At 44.5% G+C, this 23484-nt stretch overlaps 1 protein-coding gene across 1 annotated transcript; it reads right to left on the bottom strand.

Moving 5' to 3' along the window:
- Positions 1 to 15311: 15311 nt before the first annotated feature.
- Positions 15312 to 22732, bottom strand: LOC109089847. Its single transcript, XM_042758992.1, has 5 exons — positions 21444 to 22732; positions 21071 to 21198; positions 16568 to 16739; positions 16283 to 16431; positions 15312 to 16202 (listed from the first exon to the last, which is right to left on the bottom strand). Exons 1-5 carry the CDS (start codon positions 21485 to 21487, stop codon positions 16069 to 16071), a joined length of 627 nt encoding a protein of 208 aa, XP_042614926.1. The 5' UTR covers positions 21488 to 22732; the 3' UTR covers positions 15312 to 16068.
- Between the last annotated feature and the right edge of the window lie 752 nt (positions 22733 to 23484).

Raw genomic sequence — 23484 nt, 5'->3', positions numbered from 1 at the left:
AATCTCAACCCGATTTCTGTGTTAGGAAACGAGTGTTGTGAATCAGGGGTAGTTTTTTAATTACAGTTCAACATTTTTAAGTTGTATTGTGTTGTATAATATATATATATATATATATATATATATATATATATATATATATATATATATTGTGGCGGGGTTAAGGAGGACACGACTCGAGGATGATGGTAAGTTCACCGAAGGGTGGATTTTATTAATATGAAGGGTGGTGCTAGGCATTGGTGTGAGGCGGTTTGGTGCTCGGTGCCTTGGCTGTCGGTGCGCTGGTGCAGTGTGGGGCCGTGCTCTCCTGTGGTTGGTGGGGCTGGCGGTCACACGCTGCTCTCTGCGGGCAAAGGGAAAGACAAGTTTAGCCGAGTCTTGCGGAGACATCTCTCACCTCTGTGCTGGGTTGCAGGGTTTAAGAGAGCAGCGTCTGATGGGGCGCAGGTGCGGCCGCTCAACCCGTGATGAGCAGGTGCAGGTGTGCCTGCTCTGTTTCCAGGGCGACACTGACGAGAGCTCGGGACACGTGTCACACTCCACCCCCCAAGCATCGTCCTAGTCCTCTGGAAGGGCGGGCAGATCGGGGGAGGGCGGGGAGTGGAGCCTGACAGACCTGCGAAAGCTGACCACAGGCGGGAGAGTCCGTCAGTGTTGGCCGTCCCCGCTCGGTGTTGTACGGTGAAGTGGAAGTCCTGGAGCACCAGGAACCACCGTGTCACCCTGGCGTTGGTCTCCTTAGCCGTGAGTTCCGTCAGCACCCTCCGCAGCCGCTCCAGATGGTCCTCCCAGGTCTCCGAGTGGATCACAACGTCATCGAGGTAGGCCGCCGCATAGGCCTGGTGCGGCCAGAGGAGGACGTCCATCAGCCGTTGGAAGGTGGCCGGGGCCCCGTCTAGGCCGAAGGGAAGGACCCGGTACTGCCAGTGGCCACTTGGGGTAGAAAAGGCCGTTTTCGGTTTTCCCTGATCCGTCAAGGGGACCTGGCCAGTAGCCCTTGGTGAGGTCGAGAGTAGAAATGAACCGGGCCCTTCCCAATCGGTCCAGTAACTCGTCGACACGGGGCATGGGGTAACAGTCAAACTCGGAGACCTCGTTCAGGCGGGGGAAGTCATTACAGAAGTGGAGGGTGCCGTCGGGCTTCGGAACCATGACGATGGGGCTGGACCATGGGCTGCATGATGGTTCAATTACCCCTAACCTCAGCATCTCCTGTACCTCCTCCTCGATGGCGTGTCGCCGAGCCTCCAGGACACGGTAGGGCCACTGCCGGACGATGGTCCCCGGTGGTGTGCGGACGTCGTGCTCCAAGACGTGGGTCCGCCCAGACTGGGGGGAGAACACATCCGGAAACTGACTGACCAGGTGCTGCAGCTCCGACTTCTGGGCGGCGGAGAGTTGGGGGTCCATATCCACAACCACGGGAGTCGAGCTGGTGTAGGCAGAGAGCTGGGGCCCGGTCCTGACCCAGCGATTCAGCAGATTAATGTGGTAGAGCTGATCCTCCCTCCTTCTACCGGGCTGCCGTACACGGTACGTAACGGGGCCGACCCTTTCCGTAACGGTGTAGGGACCCTGCCAGTTGGCCAAGAACTTGCAGGCAGCCGTGGGCACCAGCACCAGGATGTGGTCTCCTCGCTGGAACTCCCGTGGTTGGGCCGCCCGGTTGTAATGCCGTTGCTGCGCCTTCTGTGCCCTGACGAGGTGTTCCCGGGGAATGGCCTCAGGATACCAGGTGGCATAGTCCACGATGACCAGGATGTGTTCGTGCCCCCGGGCAGACTTCGGCAGCGGCCCCACCAAATCCATCCTGATCCGCTCGAAGGGCACCTCTATGATGGGCAGCGGTATCAGCGGGCTGGGGGGAGGGGTCCGAAGCGACGTCCGTTGGCACGTTGGGCAGGCCTGGCAGAAACGACAGACTTCAGCCCCTAGGCCCAGCCAGTGGAATCGGTCACGGAGGCGCTGGATCGTATTTTGGGCTCCCAGGTGGCCTGCCATTGGATGGGCATGGGCGATCTCGATCACCGCCTCCGTCTTGCTGTGCGGGACCACCAGCAAGGTTTTCTCCTCCCCCCGCCGCTGGGTGACACAGTAGAGCAGGCCATTTTCCACGATGAAGTGGGGTGTTGGGTGGGGTGCCGGCTGGAGCTCCTTTCCTTCGGCTACCCTCACCTGAGCCCAGTAGTGTTTGAGGCGATCGTCCTCATGCTGCTCCCTGGAGAAACCCCGGCCCCGGTCACCTGCTGAAACAGGTCAAAGTAGAGGTTAGGAGGAGGACGGGGTGACTCACCACCCCTGGGGCTGTCGGAGGCCAGCAGCACGGGACGTCTTTGGGCTTTCCTGCTGGGCTTCTTGGTTGGGCGGTTCCCGGCTGGGCTGGCGGGCTGGGTGACGGCGGCGAGTAGGCGGTCGAACCCTGGCCAGTCCCTTCCCAGTAGGACCGGTACGGGTAGGTCTCGGATGAGCCCAACGTCTACGGGCCAAGCGCCGGTCGGCGCCGCGATGGTGACTCGCCACGCAGGCACTTCTCTGGTGTCGCCGTGCACACAGGTTATCGGGAGCTTGGTCTTGGTCTCGGTCCGCGGGGGTAGTATCGACGTCTTGACCAGGCTGACCGCACTGCTGGAGTCCAGAAGGGCGAGGAACGGGCGGCCGTTTATCCTTACTTCCGCCCGTGGTGCGTTTTCGGTGTGCACGGTGCAACCCGCCAGCCAAGGTCGTGCTGGGGAGCGGGGAGCTTCCGTGGGCATGGGCTCATCCTGTGGGCCGGGAACCGCCGGCCTGCTCACCGGACGCTGGGTGCCCTCCGGCGTGCGTCGCTCCTGGACCACCCTCCGGGGAAACGGCAGCGCTCTCTCCCCTACCTCCCGGTGTTGGCAGCGGGCGGGGAAGAGCACGTAAGAGGCGGTCGACCATGACGCGCTCCGCTACCTGGTGTACTGTGGGACCCCCGGCCAGCAACCAGTGTTGGGCCAAACGGGAGAGGCTAGCGGCTTGGGCCCGGGCCGGCTGCCGAGGGTCGAAGGTCCACTCATTAAACAGCTGGGCAGTGCTGATTGGAGACAACCCCATCCGTCCTAGGATCTCCTTCTGTAAGTCCTCGTAGGAGGTGCTTTGTTCTGGGGGAAGCGCGAAGTACGCTCGCTGAGCCTCTCCCGTGAGCAACGGTGCCACGATGCGTGCCCATTCCTCCTTGGGCCATGCCTCCCGAGTGGCTATGGTCTCAAACATCTGGAGGTACATCGTCACATCATCGTGGGCCATAATCCAGGGCAGCAGCTGGGTTGCCTGGACACGGGGGTCAGGTAGCGGAGTTCGCGGGGCTGTGGCAAGGAGAAGCGCGGCCAACTCACGTTCGGTTTCCCCCTGCCAGGCGGCCATGTGCTCCACAATTTGCTGCTGGCGGATGCTCACCTCGGTGAGGTGTTTCAACAGCTCTTCCATCGTTGGGGGAGGAGCGCCACCTGGGGAACCAGAAAAATCACGTGAGGTAAGGAACGTGGGGGAAAAAACAAAAAAAACAATCCAAACCAGTCCAATTCGTAGCACGCGGTGCGGGGTGGGATCGTCGGTGTCCTCTTCACTGTCCTGTCTGCATTCTCCACCAGTGTGGCGGGGTGAAGGAGGACACGACTCGAGGATGAGGGTAAGTTCCCCGAATGGTGGATTTTATTAATTTTAATTCATACAAAGGAACAAATCATAGAAAGTGACCAGTTTCTTAATTCATGTCCATAATTTTCAGCATGTCTCTGTATACTGGAATAAATGTGTTAAAAAAGGCCAGATAATGAATAAGTGACCTGCTGAAATACATCAGAGAATTATTAAATGTAAGTTTCAAGCCTTTCATTGTGACATTAATGTGACCAATGCCAAAATATGTGTTGGAACTAGGCCTAGCCTATAACACTCTACAATAAGCCAATTTTTCTATCTTGTTATTTTTTTTTATGGCATAATGCACACCTCCTTAAATGTAATCTAAACATTCCAAGCTAATAGCCTACTTTTTGTAGGATTTCTAGGCGTTTTTCATGTCACTGTTTTAGACCATTAATCTTGATTTCTCACAGCTTATTTTTATAAAGTTTATTTATATATTTATTTGTTTTTGGTGTGAGTCTGTAAATTGCGACTCAAATAGTCTCATGAATGTGCAGCCAACAGCCAAGATCAGGACTTTTCATTCAAAAACTTTCATTAGCCTGTAGATTGAAATTAAATCTCTTTAATAATAATATTACAACACAAGGAAATTGTGCGAATTGAATTGTTTTCATAATGAGTCTTTAGTAACCATAAAATGTAAAGAGCCTTTTTTTTTGATGCACAGGCTATAGTCTACAACGATCCCACGTTTTGAAATTAACCCTCACTGTAAATTTGAGGATGTTATAATGTTATATTATGTTGTTGTTGTTTTATTTCATTATTTGAACATTGTTTACAAAAAAAATTGTAATTACAGTCAGTTTGCAATCTGTCCCTTTGTGCCACCTTGCCGTAGTTTTGTGAATGACTTTAACACTCGACTGACTTGCAGTTCACGCCATGGCCCTGCGGCGGCGGTAATAGACATTCTGGTTGTCCACCTACTGTTTATAAATGTTATAAATGTTGAAAAAATTAATAATGTGGTAATTTTTTATAAAAAATTCATATTATTTAACCATTGGTATATCATTGAAAGGAGGATCATCTTTATGAGAAATGGTTTTATTTCATTTTAATATAAAGGCATGTTGTCTGTCACAACAGTTAAATCTGTGTCTATATTGCATGATAAAACCTTTAAAGGGATACTCCACTCCAAAATGAAAATTTTGGCATTAATTACTTACCCCCATGACGTTCCAAACCCGTTAATGCTTCGTTTGTCTTCAGAACACAATTTAAGATATTTTGGATGAAAACCAGGAGGCTGCGTAGTTTGCGTTCAGAAGGTGTTTTCCAAAATGGCGCTACGGTGATGTGGGGAGAGACAGAGGAGATGACTTATCTTTGCATACAAAAAGTATTTTCGTCGCTTCATAATGTTACGGTTGAACCACTGATGGCAGATGGACTATTCTGAAGATGCTTTTCATACTTTTCTGGACCTTGACATTAATAAATGCAGATTTAGTCAACTAACATCTTATGATATTTAGTCGACTAAAACTAGACTAAATCTAAAACAATACAGATGACTAAAATATGACTAAAACTAAATAGCATTTTAGTCAAAAGACTATGACTAAGACTTTGAAATTGGCTGTCAAAATTAATACTGCTCCCCAGTGTAGAGCATCTCTTTTCTTGGGATGGAGTTGGACACAGTCACTATGACAGCACATCTATAAACGTACATGTTTTATTAAACAATTCAGATAACTTAAGATGTGTCAGTTTCGTGAACTCAAAAGAAAAAGAAAGTTCTTAATACTAAGTTAATTTGATTGAACTAATCTGTTTAGGTTGACCTACTCAAACAAATTAATCATCTTGAGGATTAGGGTTCACAGTGTGCCCAAACACTGCCCAAATGCACTCTTAGTACTTGCAATCCTCCTCTAAGTCCACACATCAGGCACATACTGTAATGCTGTAAGGATTGTAGCAGACAATCATGTAATTGCACTATGTGTAATTACAGCACAAAATTTCACTTGAGGGACCTATAAAGTAACCAGCTATCTAATGCATCTATCATGAGCACATATTAATGCCTTTGGAGATCCCTGTTTATATGACAGTTTAGCTCAGGGTGATTACAGAAAATCAACTCAGTATTAAAGTTTGTAATGTCTTTGATATAGATATGAACTTGTAATTCGCACAATTAAACTACAATATTATGAGTGCCACATCTGTATTTTTGCATAAGATTTTGGTGAATAAATGCTATTTCATATATGTGCAGAAACACAGCAACTATACTATAACAATTCACAGCGTTTTATTATAATAGTGTTTTCATAATTGTTATGTATATGACAGTCCCAGTCATAGTTATTAATATTCTGTCAAGTCAAGTCAAGTCATCTTTATTTATATAGCGCTTTAAACAAAAAAGATTGCATCAAAGCAACTGAACAACATTAATTAGGAAAACAGTGTGTCAATAATACAAAATGACAGTTAGAGGCAGTTCATCATTGAATTCAGTGATGTCATCATGCAGCTCAGTTCAGTTTAAATGGTATCTGTGCAATAATTTGCAATCAAGTCAACGATATCGCTGTAAATGAAGTGTCCCCAACTAAGCAAGCCAGAAGCGACAGCGGCAAGGAACCAAAACTCCATCAGTGAGAGAATGGAGAAAAAAACCTTGGGAGAAACCAGGCTCAGTTGGGGGGCCAGTTCTCCTCTGACCAGACGAAACCAGCAGTTCAATTCCAGGCTGCAGCAAAGTCAGGTTGTGCAGAAGAATCATCTGTTTCCTGTGGTCTTGTCCCGGTGGTCGTCTGAGACAAGGTCTTTACAGGGGATCTGTCTCTGGGGCTCTAGTCCTGGTCTCCGCTGTCTTTCAGGGCTGTAGAGGTCCTTTTCTAGGTGCTAATCCACCATCTGGGCTGGATACATACTGGACCCGGGTGACTGCAGTGACCATCTGACTTGGATACAGACTGGATCTGGTGGCCACGGTGACCTCGGAATAAGAGAGAAACAGACTAATATGAGCGTAGATGCCATTCTTCTAACGATGTAGCAAGTACATTGGGTGTTATGGGAAGTGTTCCCGGTTCCGGTTTACCTAATTAATGCAGCCTAAAAATCCTTTAACGGATTTGGATATTAGAAGTGTATTAGTATGTTATGTGTAAGCCAGGTTAAAGAGATGGGTCTTTAATCTAGATTTAAACTGCAAGAGTGTGTCTGCCTCCCGAACAATGTTAGGTAGGTTATTCCAGAGTTTGGGCGCTAAATAGGAGAAGGATCTGCCGCCCGCAGTTGACTTTGATATTCTAGGTATTATCAAATTGCCAGAGTTTTGAGAACGGAGCGGACGTGGAGGACTATAATGTAACAAGAGCTCGTTCAAATACTGAGGTGCTAAACCATTCAGGGCTTTATAAGTAATAAGCAAGATTTTAAAATCTATACGATGTTTGATAGGGAGCCAGTGCAGTGTTGACAGGACCGGGCTAATATGATCATACTTCCTGGTTCTAGTAAGAACTCTAGCTGCTGCATTTTGGACTAACTGGAGTTTGTTTACTAAGCGTGCAGAACAACCACCCAATAGAGCATTACAATAGTCTAACCTTAAGGTCATAAACGCATGGATTAACATTTCTGCATTTGACATTGAGAGCATCGACCGTAATTTAGATATATTTTTGAGAAGGAAAAATGCAGTTTTACAAATGCTAGAAACGTGGCTTTCTAAGGAAAGGTTGCTATCAAATAGCACACCTAGGTTCCTAACTGATGACGAAGAATTGACAGAGCAGCCATCAAGGCTTAGACAGCGTTCTAGGTCATTACATGCAGAGCTTTTAGGTCCTATAATTAACACCTCTTTTTTTTCAGAATTTAGCAGTAATAAATTACTCGTCATCTATTTTTTTATATCGACTATGCATTCCGTTAGTTTTTCAAATTGGTATGTTTCGCCAGGCCGCGATGAAATATAGAGCTGAGTATCATCAGCATAACAGTGAAAGCTAACACCATGTTTCCTGATGATATCTCCCAAGGGTAACATGTAAAGCGTGAAGAGTAACGGCCCTAGTACTGAGCCTTGCGGTACTCCATACTGCACTTGTGAACGATATGATACCTCTTCATTCACTGCTACGAATTGATGGCGGTCATATAAGTACGATTTAAAACATGCTAATGCACTTCCATTAATGCCAACAAAGTGTTCTAGTCTATGCAAAAGAATAGTGTGGTCAATAGTGTCGAACGCAGCACTTAGATCCAATAGCACTAATAGAGAGATACAACCACGATCAGATGATAAGAGCAGGTCATTTGTAACTCTAAGGAGAGCAGTCTCAGTACTATGATACGGTCTAAATCATGATTGGAAATCCTCACAGATGCCATTTTTCTCTAAGGAGGAATATAATTGTGAGGATACTACCTTTTCTAGTATCTTTGAAAGAAAAGGGAGATTCGAGATCGGTCTATAATTAACTAGTTCTTTGGGGTCAAGTTGTGGTTTTTTGATGAGAGGCCTTAATAACAGCAAGTTTGAAGGATTTTGGGACATACCCTAATAACAATGAGGAATTAATAATAGTCAGAAGAGGATCTATGACTTCTGGAAGCACCTCCTTTAGGAGCTTAGATGGAATAGGGTCTAACATACATGTTGTTGGTTTAGATGATTTAACAAGTTTATACAATTCTTCCTCTCCTATAGTAGAGAATGAGTGGAACTGTTCCTCAGGGGATCTATAGTGCACTGTCTGATGTGATACTGTGGCTGATGGCTGCATGGTTACAATTTTATCTCTAATAGTATCGACTTTAGAAGTAAAGTAGTTCATAAAGTCATTACTGCTGTGATGTTGAGAAATGTCAACACTTGTTGATGCTTTATTTTTCGTTAATTTAGCCACTGTATTGAATAAATACCTGGGGTTTATGTTTGTTTTTCTTCTAAAAGAGACGAAAAGTAATCAGATTTAGCAGTTTTTAATGCTTTTCTGTAAGATAGGTTACTTTCCCACCAAGCAATACGAAATACTTCTAGTTTTTTTTTCCTCCAGCTGCGCTCCATTTTCCGGGCTGCTCTCTTTAGGGTGCGAGTGTGCTCATTACACCACGGTGTCAGACTGTTTTCCTTAACCTTCCTTAAGCGTAAAGGAGCAACTGTATTTAAAATGCTAGAAAAGAGAGAGTCCATAGTTTCTGTTACATCATCAAGTTGTTCTGAGGTTTTGGATATGCTAAGGAATTGGGGATACATCAGGAAGATTACTTACAAAGCAGTCTTTTGTGGTAGAAGTGATGGTTTCTACCATACTTGTAACAAGAAGTGGAATTTACAGTTTTAGCTATATGAAGTTTGCACAAAACTAAATAATGATCTGAGATATCATCGCTTGGCTGCATAATTTTTCAACACCATCAACATCAATTCCATGTGACAGTATTAAATCTAGAGTGTGATTTCGACAATGGGTAGGTCCTGAGACGTGTTGTCTAACCCCAATAGAGTTCAGAATGTCTATAAATGCTGATCCCAATGCATCTTTTTCATTATCAACATGGATATTAAAATCACCAACAATTAAAACTTTATCTGCAGCCAGAACTAACTCGGATGTAAAATCAGCAAACTCTTTAATAAAGTCTGTATGGTGCTGTAGAGAAGATATAATCACCGTAGTACTAGAATGAAACGCTTTACTGCAGCGCAACTCAAGCAAATGCATCTTATACAAGATAAATAATATATAGGCCTACACGATATATATAATCCAGCTTAAATGTTTTGAAATCACTTGCACCCTACCTGATCTGAAAAATCTAGTCTTTCACTAAGCCTGTGTTGATTTGAGTCTTGTTAAAGATATAAATCCCCGCCACCAAGATGCTACTATGTTGGTCACAGATTATGGAAAGTGAAACTTAAATCTATAGGGGTGGTTAGATTTATTCACACATGTTAAAATATTTATTTGAAGCTTCTTTCTTTTCAGATTCTTATTTACAGCATTATTTTAATAGGCTGTATATTAACTTATTGGGAGAAAACCAGTAGTTCTATGTGAAATCAGACATTTGAGCACCCCCATATAGCCAAAATGGCATGATTTTTGAATGGGACCCCGCAAATATTCAACTGATAGACTGGCAGTCCAATCAGGCTCCTCCTATCGAAGCATTGAAAAAAAAAAAAAAGCTGGTCAGATTGCTGAAAGTTGGCCAAACGGTCAATGTAAATCCTCAAAGCCCTGACGGGGCACACCAAAATCTGAGTGTCAGCATCATGTGAGGTCGACTCAGAAGACAGGGCAGACAGCAAAACAGTCTGTGCCCTGAAGGGAGTAGATGGCGTTTTTGGCACGTAGCCAGGTCTCGGCCGGAGAGTGACACTGCAGTCAAGCATCTGTTATACTTTCCGTGTGCACAAGTGCGCTAGGGACTGCATGACATAAAAATAGTCATCGACATAAAAAATTATTTACTGCGCATGTGTGGAAAATGTCCACCGAGCGGACCACCAGGATACACTTTCAGTACTATAAATACAAGTAGTCCGCATCCATGCTGCCCACAGCTGTCCGTGTACACGGAAACCCAGGAAGGAAGAAGCACGGCCGCTGCCATCATGCAGTCACCGCCAACTTCTCCATTTCACTGGCCAGTGCGACTCATTCCCCTGCTCTCAGGAGAGGCAAAGGTGGCGGACCAACAGCTGCCCATTCAGAACCTCCTGGTCTTCGCCGACCTGAAGAGAGCCATCCTGTACGGGTCAGCCTAAGCCCAAAACAACATCGCGAGTGATTCCGGTCACTGGATCTGGGCGAGAGTGGCTGGGCCTTCGTGTTGGCTCAACTGCTACGGGACGCCTGCCGCAAATGGCTACTGGCCAGGGGAGGCGACGTCGAGCAGATCATCAACCACGTGGTGCTGGAGCAGTTTATCAGCTATCTCCCAAGGAAGATGGCAGAATGGGTCCAGTGCCACCGCCCGGTGTTGCTAGACCTGGCCATCCAGTTGGCGGAAGACCAGATGGTGGCGTGATCAGGAGTCTCCAAATCTCTGCAAGCTGTTGCTCTCTCTCTCTCTTCCCCTAATCCCTTTGTTTCCCCTTGTCCTGTCCCTCTGCCTAGGTCCTGTCCAGGTATTCTTCCCCGAGTTCCACCCCATGGACAGGGTGGGCCAATCCCGAGGTCTTCTGCTGGCCTGAGAGTGCCGCCCAGGGGGGCGGGGCTGGTCAGCACAGGCACCGCCGTAATACCATTCTCTCCACTCTCCCCACGTCAGTTCCTTGACCCACTTCCTGCCACTGGGGTGGTTGGGAAGGCTGGGCTGGCCTGTTAACGTTGCAGGGACCCAGGACATTTCATTGATCGGTGCCCAGTGATGGAGGTGGGGGCACTGATCTGGGTCCCGGATGACCCACAGGCTGCCCCCGATCAAACTGGCCTATACAAAATACCTGTGAGTATTAAGCGGGGTACATATCTCACTTTGGTGGATTCAGGTTGTAACCAGACCTTGATCCATCAAAGCCTGATTCAGCTTGAGGCATTGGATAAAAGCCACGTGGTTATGGTACGGTGTGTGCACAGGGATGTGGTAAAGTATCCTTTAATGCCCGAGCTTATTCAATTTCGGGGGGAAAAAGCATTGTGTAGAGGTGGCAGTTAACCAGCACCTCCGACATCCGCTAAATTTGGGGACAAATTGGCCAGCATTTAGTCAATTAATGGGGTATTTGTGTGCAGATGTCTCTCATGGAGAAAGAAAGCTGGGGAGCGAGGTGGACGCGCAGGTGGGAGTGGATGAACCGGGGCTGCAGGATACTGAGTTAGAGGAATGGAGCGCAGATGAGAGGCTAATCCTCACTGAAAGTGATGATTTTCCCCTGGAGCAGTCCCACAATGACACATTAAAACGTGCATTTGAACAGGTCCAATCCATCGATGGTCAGCATCTCCAACCGGCACGTCCGCTATCATATCCCTATTTTGCAATTTTTAAAGAGCGGTTGTACCGAGTGACACAAGACACTCAGACAAAACAGGATGCAACCCAATTATTAGTAACTAAAAGCCGTCAGGAAATGTTATTCAAGGTGTCTAATTGTAATCCAATGGCGGGACATTTGGGACAGGCGGCGACACTAAATCATCTCATGACCCGATTCTTTTGGCCAGGCATTCACAAGAATGTGTGCAGGTGGTGCATGTCAGCTGGTAAATCCACCGGCCTCCCCAAAAGCGCCTTTGCGCCCTATCCCTCTTATGCAGGTCCCCTTCGAAAGAATTGGTATGGACCTCATCGGGCCATTAGAATGATTGGCATGCGGGCATCGGTTTGCATTAGTGCTGGTGGATTATGCAACTTGATACCCAGAAGCAGTGGCGCTTCTCAACATTTTAGTGAAAAGTTTAGTTTCAATTAATCTCCCGAGTGGGAATCCCAAAAAAGATTCTCACTGAACAAGGCATGGCGTTCATGTCATGTACGTTATGCGAGCTGTATGAATGGTTGGGGTTAAGGTGTGGGAGTAGAGTGTGGAGAAAAGGTGGAGATTGCATAAAAGGGGAGTTACAATAAGTGAATAAATACTGCTAATTTGCACACCGACAATGCAAACACACATACATTTGCAAGATGGACAGCAATGCAGAGAGCAGCAGCTACAGGGGTTCTGAGAACTGTGTGGAAGTGGAGGACTTCTCCCCACCAGAATCCCCACACTTTGATCAGACAGTGCAGGTCCACTGCCTTATCAGTTTGAACCTTTGGACCCTCACTTGCATACACTAGAATGCAAAGACGAACCAGATGAAGCGGCAATAGAAGTTTCATACTGGTAGCGTTTTTATATTAGAAAATCAACAATTCGAAGTTTATCTTGTATATGAACACTGCATAAGTACACTAGACACTTTTTGTTTCACAGACGTGTAACTGTATTTCCCGTTTTAAAGTAATGTAATACATGTGCATCACGTTCTAATCTTTTATAATAGGTGTTTGTGTGGTAATTGCTCCAGACACGGTCCCGGGGAACATGTATGTTACAAAGACATAACACAGGTAATACTACTAATGCACTGAATGGTTTCTGAAGCAATATCACCTAAACTTATTTATGTTCTAGCCTATACCAACAAGTACTGAAATCAGTTTTCTTGCAAATATGCACAGAAGCGAACAGGTGAATGGTGTTGCCTGTATGGAAAGTAACCTATCCTACAGAAAAGCATTAAAAACTGCTAGATCTGATTACTTTTCGTCTCTTTCAGAAGAAAACAAACATAACCCCAGGTATTTATTCAATACAGTGGCTAAATTAACGAAAAATAAAGCATCAACAAGTGTTGACATTTCCCAACATCACAGCAGTAATGACTTTATGAACTGGAGACAAAATTGTAACCATGCAGCCGTCAGCTACAGTATCACATCAGACAATGCACTATAGATCCCTTGAGGAACACTTCCACTCATTCTCTACTATAGGAGAGGAAGAATTGTATAAACTTAAATCATCTAAACCAACAACATGTATGTTAGACCCTATTCCATCTAATCTCCTAAAAGAGGTGCTTCCAGAAGTCATAGATCCTCTTCTGACTATTATTAGTTCCTCATTGTTATAAGGATGTGTCCCCAAAACCTTCAAACTGGCTGTTATTAAGCCTCACATCAAAAAACTACAACTTGACCCCAAAGAACTAGTTAATTATAGACTGACCTCAAATCTCCCTTTTCTGTCGAAGATACTACAAAAGGTAGCATCCTCACAATTATATTCCTTCTTAGAGAAAAATGGCATCTGTGAGGATTTCCAGTCAGGATTTAGACCGTATCATAGTACCGAGACTGCTCTCCTTAGAGTTACAAATGACCTGCTCTTATCATCTGATCGTGTTTGTATCTCTCTGTTAGTGCTATTGGATCTTAGTGCTGCGTTCGACACTATTGACCACACCATTCTTTTGCATAGACTAAAACACTTTGTTGGCATTAATGGAAGTGCATTAGCATGGTTTAAATCGTTCTTATATGACTGCCATCAATTCGTAGCAGTGAATGAAGAGGTATCATATCGATCACAAGTGCAGTATGGAGTACCTCAAGGCTCAGTACTAGGGCCGTTACATTTACGTATATTTCTTCACGGCCCGGCGAAACATACCAATTTGAAAAACTATCGGAATGCATAGTCGATATAAAAAACTGGATGACAAGTAATTTCTTACTGCTAAATTCTGAAAAAACTGAGGTGTTAATTATAGGACCTAAAAACTCTGCATGTAATAACCTAGAACGCTGTCTAAGACTTGATGGCTGCTCTGTCAATTTTTTGTCATCAGTTAGGAACCTAGGTGTGCTATTTGATAACAACCTTTCTTAGAAAGCCATGTTTCTGGCATTTGTAAAACTGCATTTTTCCATCTCAAAAATATATCTAAATTAGGGCCTATGCTCTCAAAGTCAAATGCAGAAATGTTAATCCATGCGTTTATGACCTCAAGGTTAGATTATTGTAATGATTTATTGGGTGGTTGTTCTGCACGCTTAGTAAACAAACTCCAGTAAGTCCAAAATGCAGCAGCTAGAGTTCTTACTAGAACCAGGAAGTATGATCATATTAGCCCGGTCCTGTCAACACGGCACTGGCTTCCTATCAAACATCGTATAGATTTTAAAATCTTGCTTATTACTTATAAAGCCCTGAATGGTTTAGCACCTCAGTATTTGAACGAGCTCTTGTTGCATTACAGTCCTCCACGTCCACTGCGTTCTCAAAACTTTGGCAATTTGATAATACCTAGAATATCAAAGTCAACTGCGGGTGGCAAATCCTTTTCCTATTTAGCGCCTAAACTCTGGAATAACCTACCTACCTAACATTGTTCGGGAGGCAGACACACTCTTGCAGTTTAAATCTAGATTAAAAACCTATGCTTCTAATATCCAAATCCGTTAAAGGATTTTTAGGCTGCATTAATTAGGTAAACCGGAACCGGGAACACTTCCTATAACACATGATGTACTTGCTACATCGTTAGAAGAATGGCATCTACGCTAATATTAGTCTGTTTCTCTCTTATTCCGAGGTCACCGTAGCCACCAGATCCAGTCTGTATTCAAGTCAGAGGGTCACTGCAATCACCCGGATCCAGTACGTATCCAGCCCAGATGGTGGATCAGCACCTAGAAAGGACCTCTACAGCTCTGAAAGACGGTGGAGACTAGGACAGCTAGAGACCCAGAGACAGATCCCCTGTAAAGACCTTGTCTCAGATGACCACCGGGACAAAACCACAGAAACAGATGATTCTTTTGCACAATCTGACTTTGCTGCAGCCTGGAATTGAACTGCTGGTTTCGTCTGGTCAGAGGAGAACTGGCCCCCCAACTGAGCCTGGTTTCTGCCAAGGTTTTTTCTCCATTCTGTCACCGATGGAGTTTTGGTTCCTTGCTGCTGTCGCCTATGGCTTGCTTAGTTGGGGACACTTAATTTACAGCGATATCGTTGACTTGATTGCAAATTATTGCACAGATAATATTTAAACTGAACTGAGCTGCATTATGACATCACTGAATTCAATGATGAACTGCCTTTAACTGTCATTTTGCATTATTGACGCACTGTTTTCCTAATTAATGTTGTTCAGTTGCTTTGACGCAATCTTTTTTGTTTAAAGCGCTATATAAATAAAGGTGACTTGACTTGATACCCTCCTGTGCAGTTACACGCATCCGACAGGAGTCCCCAGAACAAAGTGTAAACTATACTGTTTTTTTACCCCCTCCACTTGATTGATGTAACTAATTTCAGTGTTTTAAATATTTTGTTATAATGTATCAAAAAATAAAATATGTATATGCTACAAAATGGTAGTTTCTCTGCTTCCTAAACGTGTACCTATACTTGTAAACATATAAACATTATTATGAACATTAGCATTCCAACAGTCATGATGAAAGGTGTAAACAGCACAGATTATGCAGTACTTTGCAAGTAGTACACCATGATATTTGAGAATCATGTGAGAATAGCACTCAGAAAACCAATGTGCTAATGGTCACATTGTTAAAAGTATTTAAGCAATGTTGAAAAATTGATCATACTAACAAGAAAGTCATCAATGTTCTTGGCATTAAACATGTTTATTAAAAGTATTATTTGCAAAAGATATGTGCAGATATAAATATACAGTTCAGATCAAACGTTTAGATACATCTTGCAGAATCTTAAAAATTTTGGAAAAGAAGATGAAATGTGAAAATTAAGGTTTAGTTTTAATTTACTCTTGCCCTGAACAAGTTATTTCATTTAATATGTGTTTATATAAAGGCTAAGTGCATAGGCTAAGTGGCTCTTCTACTCCATTGTCAAGGATTTGAAGCATGAAGTGTGCATTGCTACAGTTTCAAATTTTTCATGTTGTGTGAACTGGGTACACAAGTGTTCTGGAATTTCTTGAGCTCGTCCTGGAACTGGTTCGGCTCCTCTAACACACTGTCAAAAAGAAGCTCTAGTAATCGATCAGCATACCCTGCAGAATGAAAAGAACAAGCTATTAAGAACAAATACTATGTTGTAATTACATATAGTCAATGCTAATAAATTGCATACCATATGTAGGCCTTGTCTTTAGTGGCCTCACTGTGCATTCTCCCTTTTTGTAATGAGGATACTGCATGTGCCATCTTAGCTGTCCAGTAGCAGTTGTGGCTTGTTCTCTTGCATTGTTTTCGCTGTAGTGCATAGCTGCCAGTTGCGATCTAAGGTGAGAATCTATGCAGCTACATACTGCGAATCACTTGATACTTTACAAACGATTGTAAAAAACTTATTTATTATTATTAACAAACTTATTTTCTCACTAACACATTAATTAACTTGCAAATGAAAACATACCTGCACAACATCCCGACAAAAGAAAATGCCACACTCTTTGTCACAAACCGAATGAGCAGACTGTGAAACAACTCAAGTGAGTGATTCTGGTGGTCACCACTTAGATTTTCTAGGTCCCTTAGCAGTCTTGGAGCCAGGCTTATGTTGCAGAGCCTCTCACGTGCAGCAGTACCTAGTGAAAAAATAATAGTCAACTTACATCAACAGACAACAAATGATGCTTCAGGGCAAGAAATGTACAATAGTGGAATTGAAATGTAATCATTTAAATTTGATCTAACAAAAAAACATACTGCTATGCATACACAAAGCAAAAACAAATCTGTATATCTCTGTTTATTCTTGGTCTTAGACACTACTTTGCTTGGTCTCCAACAAGTGGTTCATGGAGGCATTTGGTAAACTCCCCATGATGTTCATAAATGTTCTGCACATGATTTGCAACAGATTTCCACTTGGCCACAATTTCACAGCCTCTAGATGAAGTGGCTCCACAACAGTACAGATCAGAATCAGAATGAGCTTTATTGCCAGGTATGTTTACACATACGAGGAATTTGTTTTCATGACAGAAGCTCCACAGTGCAACAGAATGACAGCAACAGAACAAAAAACACATAATAAAAGAATAAAAAATACAAAAAAAAAAAAACAAAACAAATAAAAATAAGTAGGTAAGGAATGACAATATACAAATTGACAATTGTATGGCAGGTATATTGCAATGAGCAGTTATGTATGTACAGGTATATTATGTGCAAAAATTTAAGTGTACACTAAGTATGTGTGTTAGATAAATAAGTGTCTGCGTATGTAAATATAAATAGTGTAGTGTGTTCCACAGTTATTATCAAGTGTTCATTAGATGGATTGCCTGAGGGAAGAAACTGTCCCTGTGTCTGGCCATTCTGGTGCTCAGTGCTCTGTAGCGTCGACCAGATGGCAACAGTTCAAAGAGGGAGTGTGCTGGATGTGAGGGGTCCAGAGTGATTTTGACAGCCCTTTTTCTCACTCTGGATAAGTACAGTTCTTGAATAGAAGGGAGGGTTGTACCGATGATTCTCTCAGCAGTCCGGACTACCCTCTGTAGTCTTCTGAGGTCAGATTTAGAAGCTGAGCTGAACCAGACAGTTACTGAAGTGCAGAGGATGGATTCAATGATGGTGGAGTAGAACTGTTTCAGCAGCTCCTGTGGCAGTTTAAATTTCCTCAGCTGGCGAAGGAAGTACAAGCTCTGCTGGGCCTTTTTCACAATGGAGTCAATGTGAATGTCCCACTTCAGGTCCTGAGAGATTGTGGTGCCCAGGAACCTGAATGACTCCACTGCAGTCACCGTGCTGTCCATGGTGGTGAGTGGGGGGAGAGCAGGGGGGTTTCTCCTGAAGTCCACGATCATCTCCACTGTTTTGAGTGTGTTAAGCTCCAGGTTGTTGAGAGTGCACCAGACAGCCAGCTCTTTAACCTCCCGTCTGTAAGCAGACTCGTCACCGTCCTGAATAAGGCAGATGAGTGTGGTGTCGTCTGCAAACTTCAGGAGCTTGACAGAGGAGTCCTTAGACATGCAATCGTTAGTGTTCAGGGAGAATAGCAGTGGGGAGAGAACGCAGCCCTGGGGAGCTCCAGTGCTGATTGTACGGGTGCTGGATGTGTATTTTCCCAGCCTCACTAGCTGCTGCTTGTCTGTCAGGAAGCTGTTGATCCACTGACAGACGGAAGTGGTCACAGAGAGCTGAGTTAGTCTGGGCAGGAGGAGGTTTGGGATGATCGTGTTAAAGGCCGAGCTAAAGTCCACAAACAGGATCCTCACATAAGTCCTCGGTCTGTCTTGGTGTTGCAGAACATAATGCAGTCCAATGTTTACTGCATCGTCCACAGACCTGTTTGCTCTGTAGGCAGACTGAAGAGGATCCAGCAAGGGTCCAGTGATGTCCTTCAGGTGGGCCAGCACCAGTTTTTCAAATGACTTCATGACCAAAGACGTAAAAGCCACAGGCCCATAGTCATTTAGTCCTGTAATTTTGGATTTCGGATGGGGATGATGGTGGAGCGTTTGAAGCATGAAGGGACTTCACACAGCTCCAGTGATCTGTTGAAGATCTGTGTGAAGATGGGGGCCAGCTAGTCAGCACAGGATTTCAGACAAGCTGTTGTAACACAATCTGGGCCTGGTGCCTTTTTCCTTTTCTGCTTCCGGAAGACCTGGCGCACCGCATCCTCGCTTATCTGTATTGCAGGTGTGGGGGAGAGAGGGGGGATGCAGGAGGTGTGAATGGTGAGGGCGGTTGTTTGGAGAGGTGTACAGGACGGGTTGCAAGAGTTGTGAATGGTGTGAACAGTTGTGTGGAGAGGCGTTCAGGGCAGGTGATGGGTGTTCTTCTTTCAAACCTGCAGTAAAACTCGTTCAGATCATCTGCCAGTCGTTGATTCTCCACAGTGCTGGGGGATGGTGTCTTGTAGTTGGTGATCTCTTTCAGACTTTTCCACACTGATGCTGAGTCGTTGGAAGTGAACTGAGTCCTTATTTTTCCAGAATAATTTCTCTTTGCCACTTTGATCTCCTTTTCCACTGTGTATTTAGCCTGTTTATACAAGACATTGTCCCCCTTCCTGTAAGCATCTTCTTTGGCCTGACGGAGCTGTCTGAGTTTTGCAGTGAACCACGGTTTGTAATTGTTGTAAGTTAGATGAGTCCTGGTAGGAATACAGATATCCTCACAGAAACTGATATGAGATGTCACAGTCTCTGTGAGCTCGTCCAGATTGGTGGCAGCAGCTTCAAAAACACTCCAATCAGTGAGGTTAAAACAAGATCGTAAATCCTGCTCTGCTTTATTAGTCCATCTTTTTACAGTCCTTAATACAGGTTTAGCTGATTTTAGTTTCTGCCTGTAGGTCGGTATAAGATGAACAGAACGTCCCAGAGCTGCTCGTGGAACAGAGTGATATGCATCCTTTATTGTGGTGTAACAGTGATCCAATATATTACTGTCTCTGGTGGGACAAGTGATGTGCTGTCTGTATTTTGGCAGTTCACGGGAGAGATTTGCTTTATTAAAGTCCCTGAGAATGATTAAAATGGAGTCCGGGTGTTGTTGTTCTGTCTCTGTGATCTGATCAGCGAGTTTCTGTAAAGCCAGGCTCACGTGCGCTTGCGGAGGAATGTAAACACTCACCAGATTGAGCGAGTGAAACTCCCGCGGCGAATAGAACAGCTTGCAGTTGACAAAGAATACTTCTAGATCTGAAAAGCACATCTTCTTTAACACTGTTACATCTGTACACCACTGTTCATTGATTTAAAAGCACGTCCCGCCACCGCATGATTTCCACGTTGATTCTGCGTCGCGGTCCGCTCTAAACAGCTGAAAGCCCGGCAGATGGAGCGCGCTGTCCGGTATGGCGTAATTCAGCCAAGTTTCCATGAAACACAGAGCAGCAGAGTGTGAGAAATCCTTATTCGTCCGAGAGAGCAGAAGGAGTTTTGTTGGGTAGAGAGCGGAGATTTGCCAGATATATGCTAAGCAACGGCGTTCGAAATCTGTGTTTTCTGAGTCTCACGAGCGCGCCAGCTCTTTTCCCCATCTTCGCGTCCTCCTGAAGCGTGTGATCATCGCAGCTGCTCCGGCGACAAGAATGTCCAGCAAAACATCAGAATAGTCGAAAACCGGTAGTATATCGGGAGATGTGTGGTGCCGAATGTCCAGCAATTCGTCCCTGGTGAAACTGATTGCAGGAATATAACTAAAGACAGGACAAACTAACAAAAACACTAAAACAACTGCAGAGCACGTCACGGAGGCAGCCATCTTGTATCGGCGCCAGCGTTCGCAAAAAAAAAAAAATGCTCTTTTTCCAATCACCAACTTCTCTGCAACTCTTCAGCTTAGCTATCTGGTCAATTTTTTTGGCCACAGCTAAAGAATACAAAAGTAAAAAAAAAAAAACAGACGATTGACAAGCATGCAACATGTAAATACTGAAATATGTATATACAATTTCTACTGTTTATCTTGGTCACAATTAACATTATGAAACACCTTTTGCCATGTGCCACGCATCAAACTTGTGCACAACACCTGGTCTGCTGTCCTTGAGAAACTTTATGACAGATTGATGCCTATCTGTGACAAGTATTTGAATGTGGACCCCTCTCTCCTCCAGCTGTCTTAGGCATCGTTCTAAGCCCTCCTTTTCCTGTTTCCTACATCATTGCTCTAAAAGAATATAACATCAATTTGTTTAATTTTAAACTGTTAATGAAATCATAAAGTTTGTCTGAATCATGACATACATATCAATGTTAGCAATAAAATTACATTCATATACACACATTTCTGAATAAGCTGGATGTCCAATATCCTGTTTGCTTTTAGGTCTATCATTGTGTAGGTACCAAATTTAGCACTGTGCCCTGAAAATTTATTCACAGAAAAACTACTATATTACGCTGTAATTATACAGAACACACCTGATAACATAATTATTCCAGTGCATTACACATACCAGGTGAGTCAGCTCTCATGTCCACACAGTTTCTGGTGCAGACAGGACACTTCCTGAAGAGCTCGATGAGGTTTTCCTCATAAACAATGAACTTCCTCATTTTGTAATGTGGGATTTCAATCACTGTGCTAAAATACAGCATAATCAAAAGCATGAGAATTAAACAATGTCAGAGAGAAATGTGTATTAATAAATCAGTTGGATGAAATTACGTAACAGTAGTAAGTAAATCAAAAAATACATAATATATAATCAGTAAAATACTTTGAGCATGCCCGATCATGTAATTGAAGGAACGTTGTTGAAGATAAAATCATATAATATGAATTCAAACATGAAAAACAGTGACGATTAAGGCAAACACATACTGTACCTCATTTGTGTGGATGGTAGAGAGGACAGGAACTGGCACAGCATCTTTCTTCAAAAAAAAAAGATGATCCGTGAAACCGGTTTGCACTAGTCTCCAATTCACAAAACTGTCCAGTAAAAAAATGTTCCTTGCAAATATATTTTCCATGTGTTTTTTTAGGACACCGCAAACCAGCAGCATGCAGCCAAACTTCAGCTCTGGTCGAGTTGCGGGGAAATGAAAACAACACTTTTGTGTTGTTGCAATGAACAAAGGCACAAACACGAGCCATGATTCTAAACAACAACGAGTGACACGAGTGCTACTTTCCAACGCATAAATACTGGGATAGCTCATGCAAATCACAGCGCAGTTATTGGATTAGACGAGTCCTTTGTCATGTAAAATGTGCAGCCACGCCGCCAATGAGCACTCAGATGACTCAGGTTTACGTCACATGCCTTGAACTTAACTTTTTAAACTGGATGAACAAAATGGTCCCAAAAAGCGCGAAAATGACAGTTTCCACTTTGTAACATATTTTGTGACAGCTATTACTGTTTTAAGCAATATATCTGTTAGCATCTCAAAAATTGTGTTTTTGGGTTTCATGAACCTTTAAGGTCACACAGCGAAATCGAGATCTTAATTATGAGGTAATTCGTACAGACAGGGGCGGAGCACATCATATCAACCACCTCAACTTCCTCAAAAAATGGAGCGAGGCGGAATCAGTGATGCTAGCCAAACAGACCTTATACAGCACTATATTGAGACTGAGCCAGGTGTGATGGTTCGCAGCCGGCCATATCATTTGCCTGATCACAAAAAAAGGTTGTTCAGATGGAATTAGAAGCAATGCTAGAGATGGGAGTAATAGAGGAGTCCCACAGTGATTTGGCGAGCCTGATAGTTTTAGTACCTAAAACAAATGGCTCCGTGCGATTCTGTGTGGATTATTCACCTTACGGTGAATGCTGTGTCGAAATGCGACACATATCCAATGCCGTGGGTTGACGAATTGCTTGATCGGCTGGGTACAGCTCGATTTTATTCGACACTGGATTTGACAAAAGGATATTGGCAGATCCCCTTATCTCCATTATCCAAAGAAAAAACAGCCTTCACAACGCTGTTTGAATTATACCAGTTTGTCACACTTCATTTTGGGTTGTTCAGGGCACCGGCCACGTTTCAGCGCCTCATGGTCAAAATCTTCCGGCCACATGCTGCATATGCCACTGCCTATCTGGATGATATTATCATCTATAGTAATGACTGGCAGTGGCATATGGAGCACTTGTGTGCTGTGCTGGCCAACCTAAAAAAGCCTGCATTACGGGCAGAAGTGTGCAACTGGGCGTGTGGAGGTCCGGTATCTGGGCTTCCACTTGGGCCATGGGCAGGTGCATTCCCAAATTAATAAGACTGGAGCGGTTCCAACTTGCCCGAGACCCAAGACCAAAAAGGAGGTGAGGCAGTTCCTGGGGCTTGCGGGATATTATAAAAGGTTTGTACCTAATTATTCTGACCTCACCAGCCCGCTGACTGTCCTCACTAAAAAGGTAGCGCCAGATCCGGTCCAGTGGACAGAGCTGTGTCAGCAGGTCTTTACCCAGGTAAAGGCTGCCCTGTGTGGTGGACCACTTTTACACTCGCCTGACTTCTCTTTCCACTTCTTGTTGCAGACGGATGCCTCGGACAGGCGGCTTGAAGCGGTTCTGGCCCAGGAGATAGGGGGTGAGGAGCGGCCGGTGCTGAACATCAGTCGCAAGCTCTCTAAGAGCCGGTGGGGGTATGTGGCGAGGGGGGCATGCTTTAGCAGGGTTTGCAGTGGGAGGGAGTGGTCGGAGATGAGCAGTGAGTAAGTAGGTCAAGTGCAGCATGACATTCACCTGCTTCTAATTACAGTGATTGGTGTGGGGAGACCGTAAAAAGGCCACGGTGATGCTGAAGACAGAGAGAGTGCGACTGAGGACTCGTGGCCTGACTCGATGCTGTCGCGGACAAGTAAACAGCAAATGTACTCTGAGTTTCTGTTTTTTGATGCATGTGATCACGC

This window comes from Cyprinus carpio, chromosome A6, assembly GCF_018340385.1.
Source record: "Cyprinus carpio isolate SPL01 chromosome A6, ASM1834038v1, whole genome shotgun sequence".
NCBI lineage: Eukaryota > Metazoa > Chordata > Actinopteri > Cypriniformes > Cyprinidae > Cyprinus > Cyprinus carpio.
Note: the sequence above shows the minus strand (reverse complement) of the source record. Positions and strands in the feature narration are given on the sequence as shown.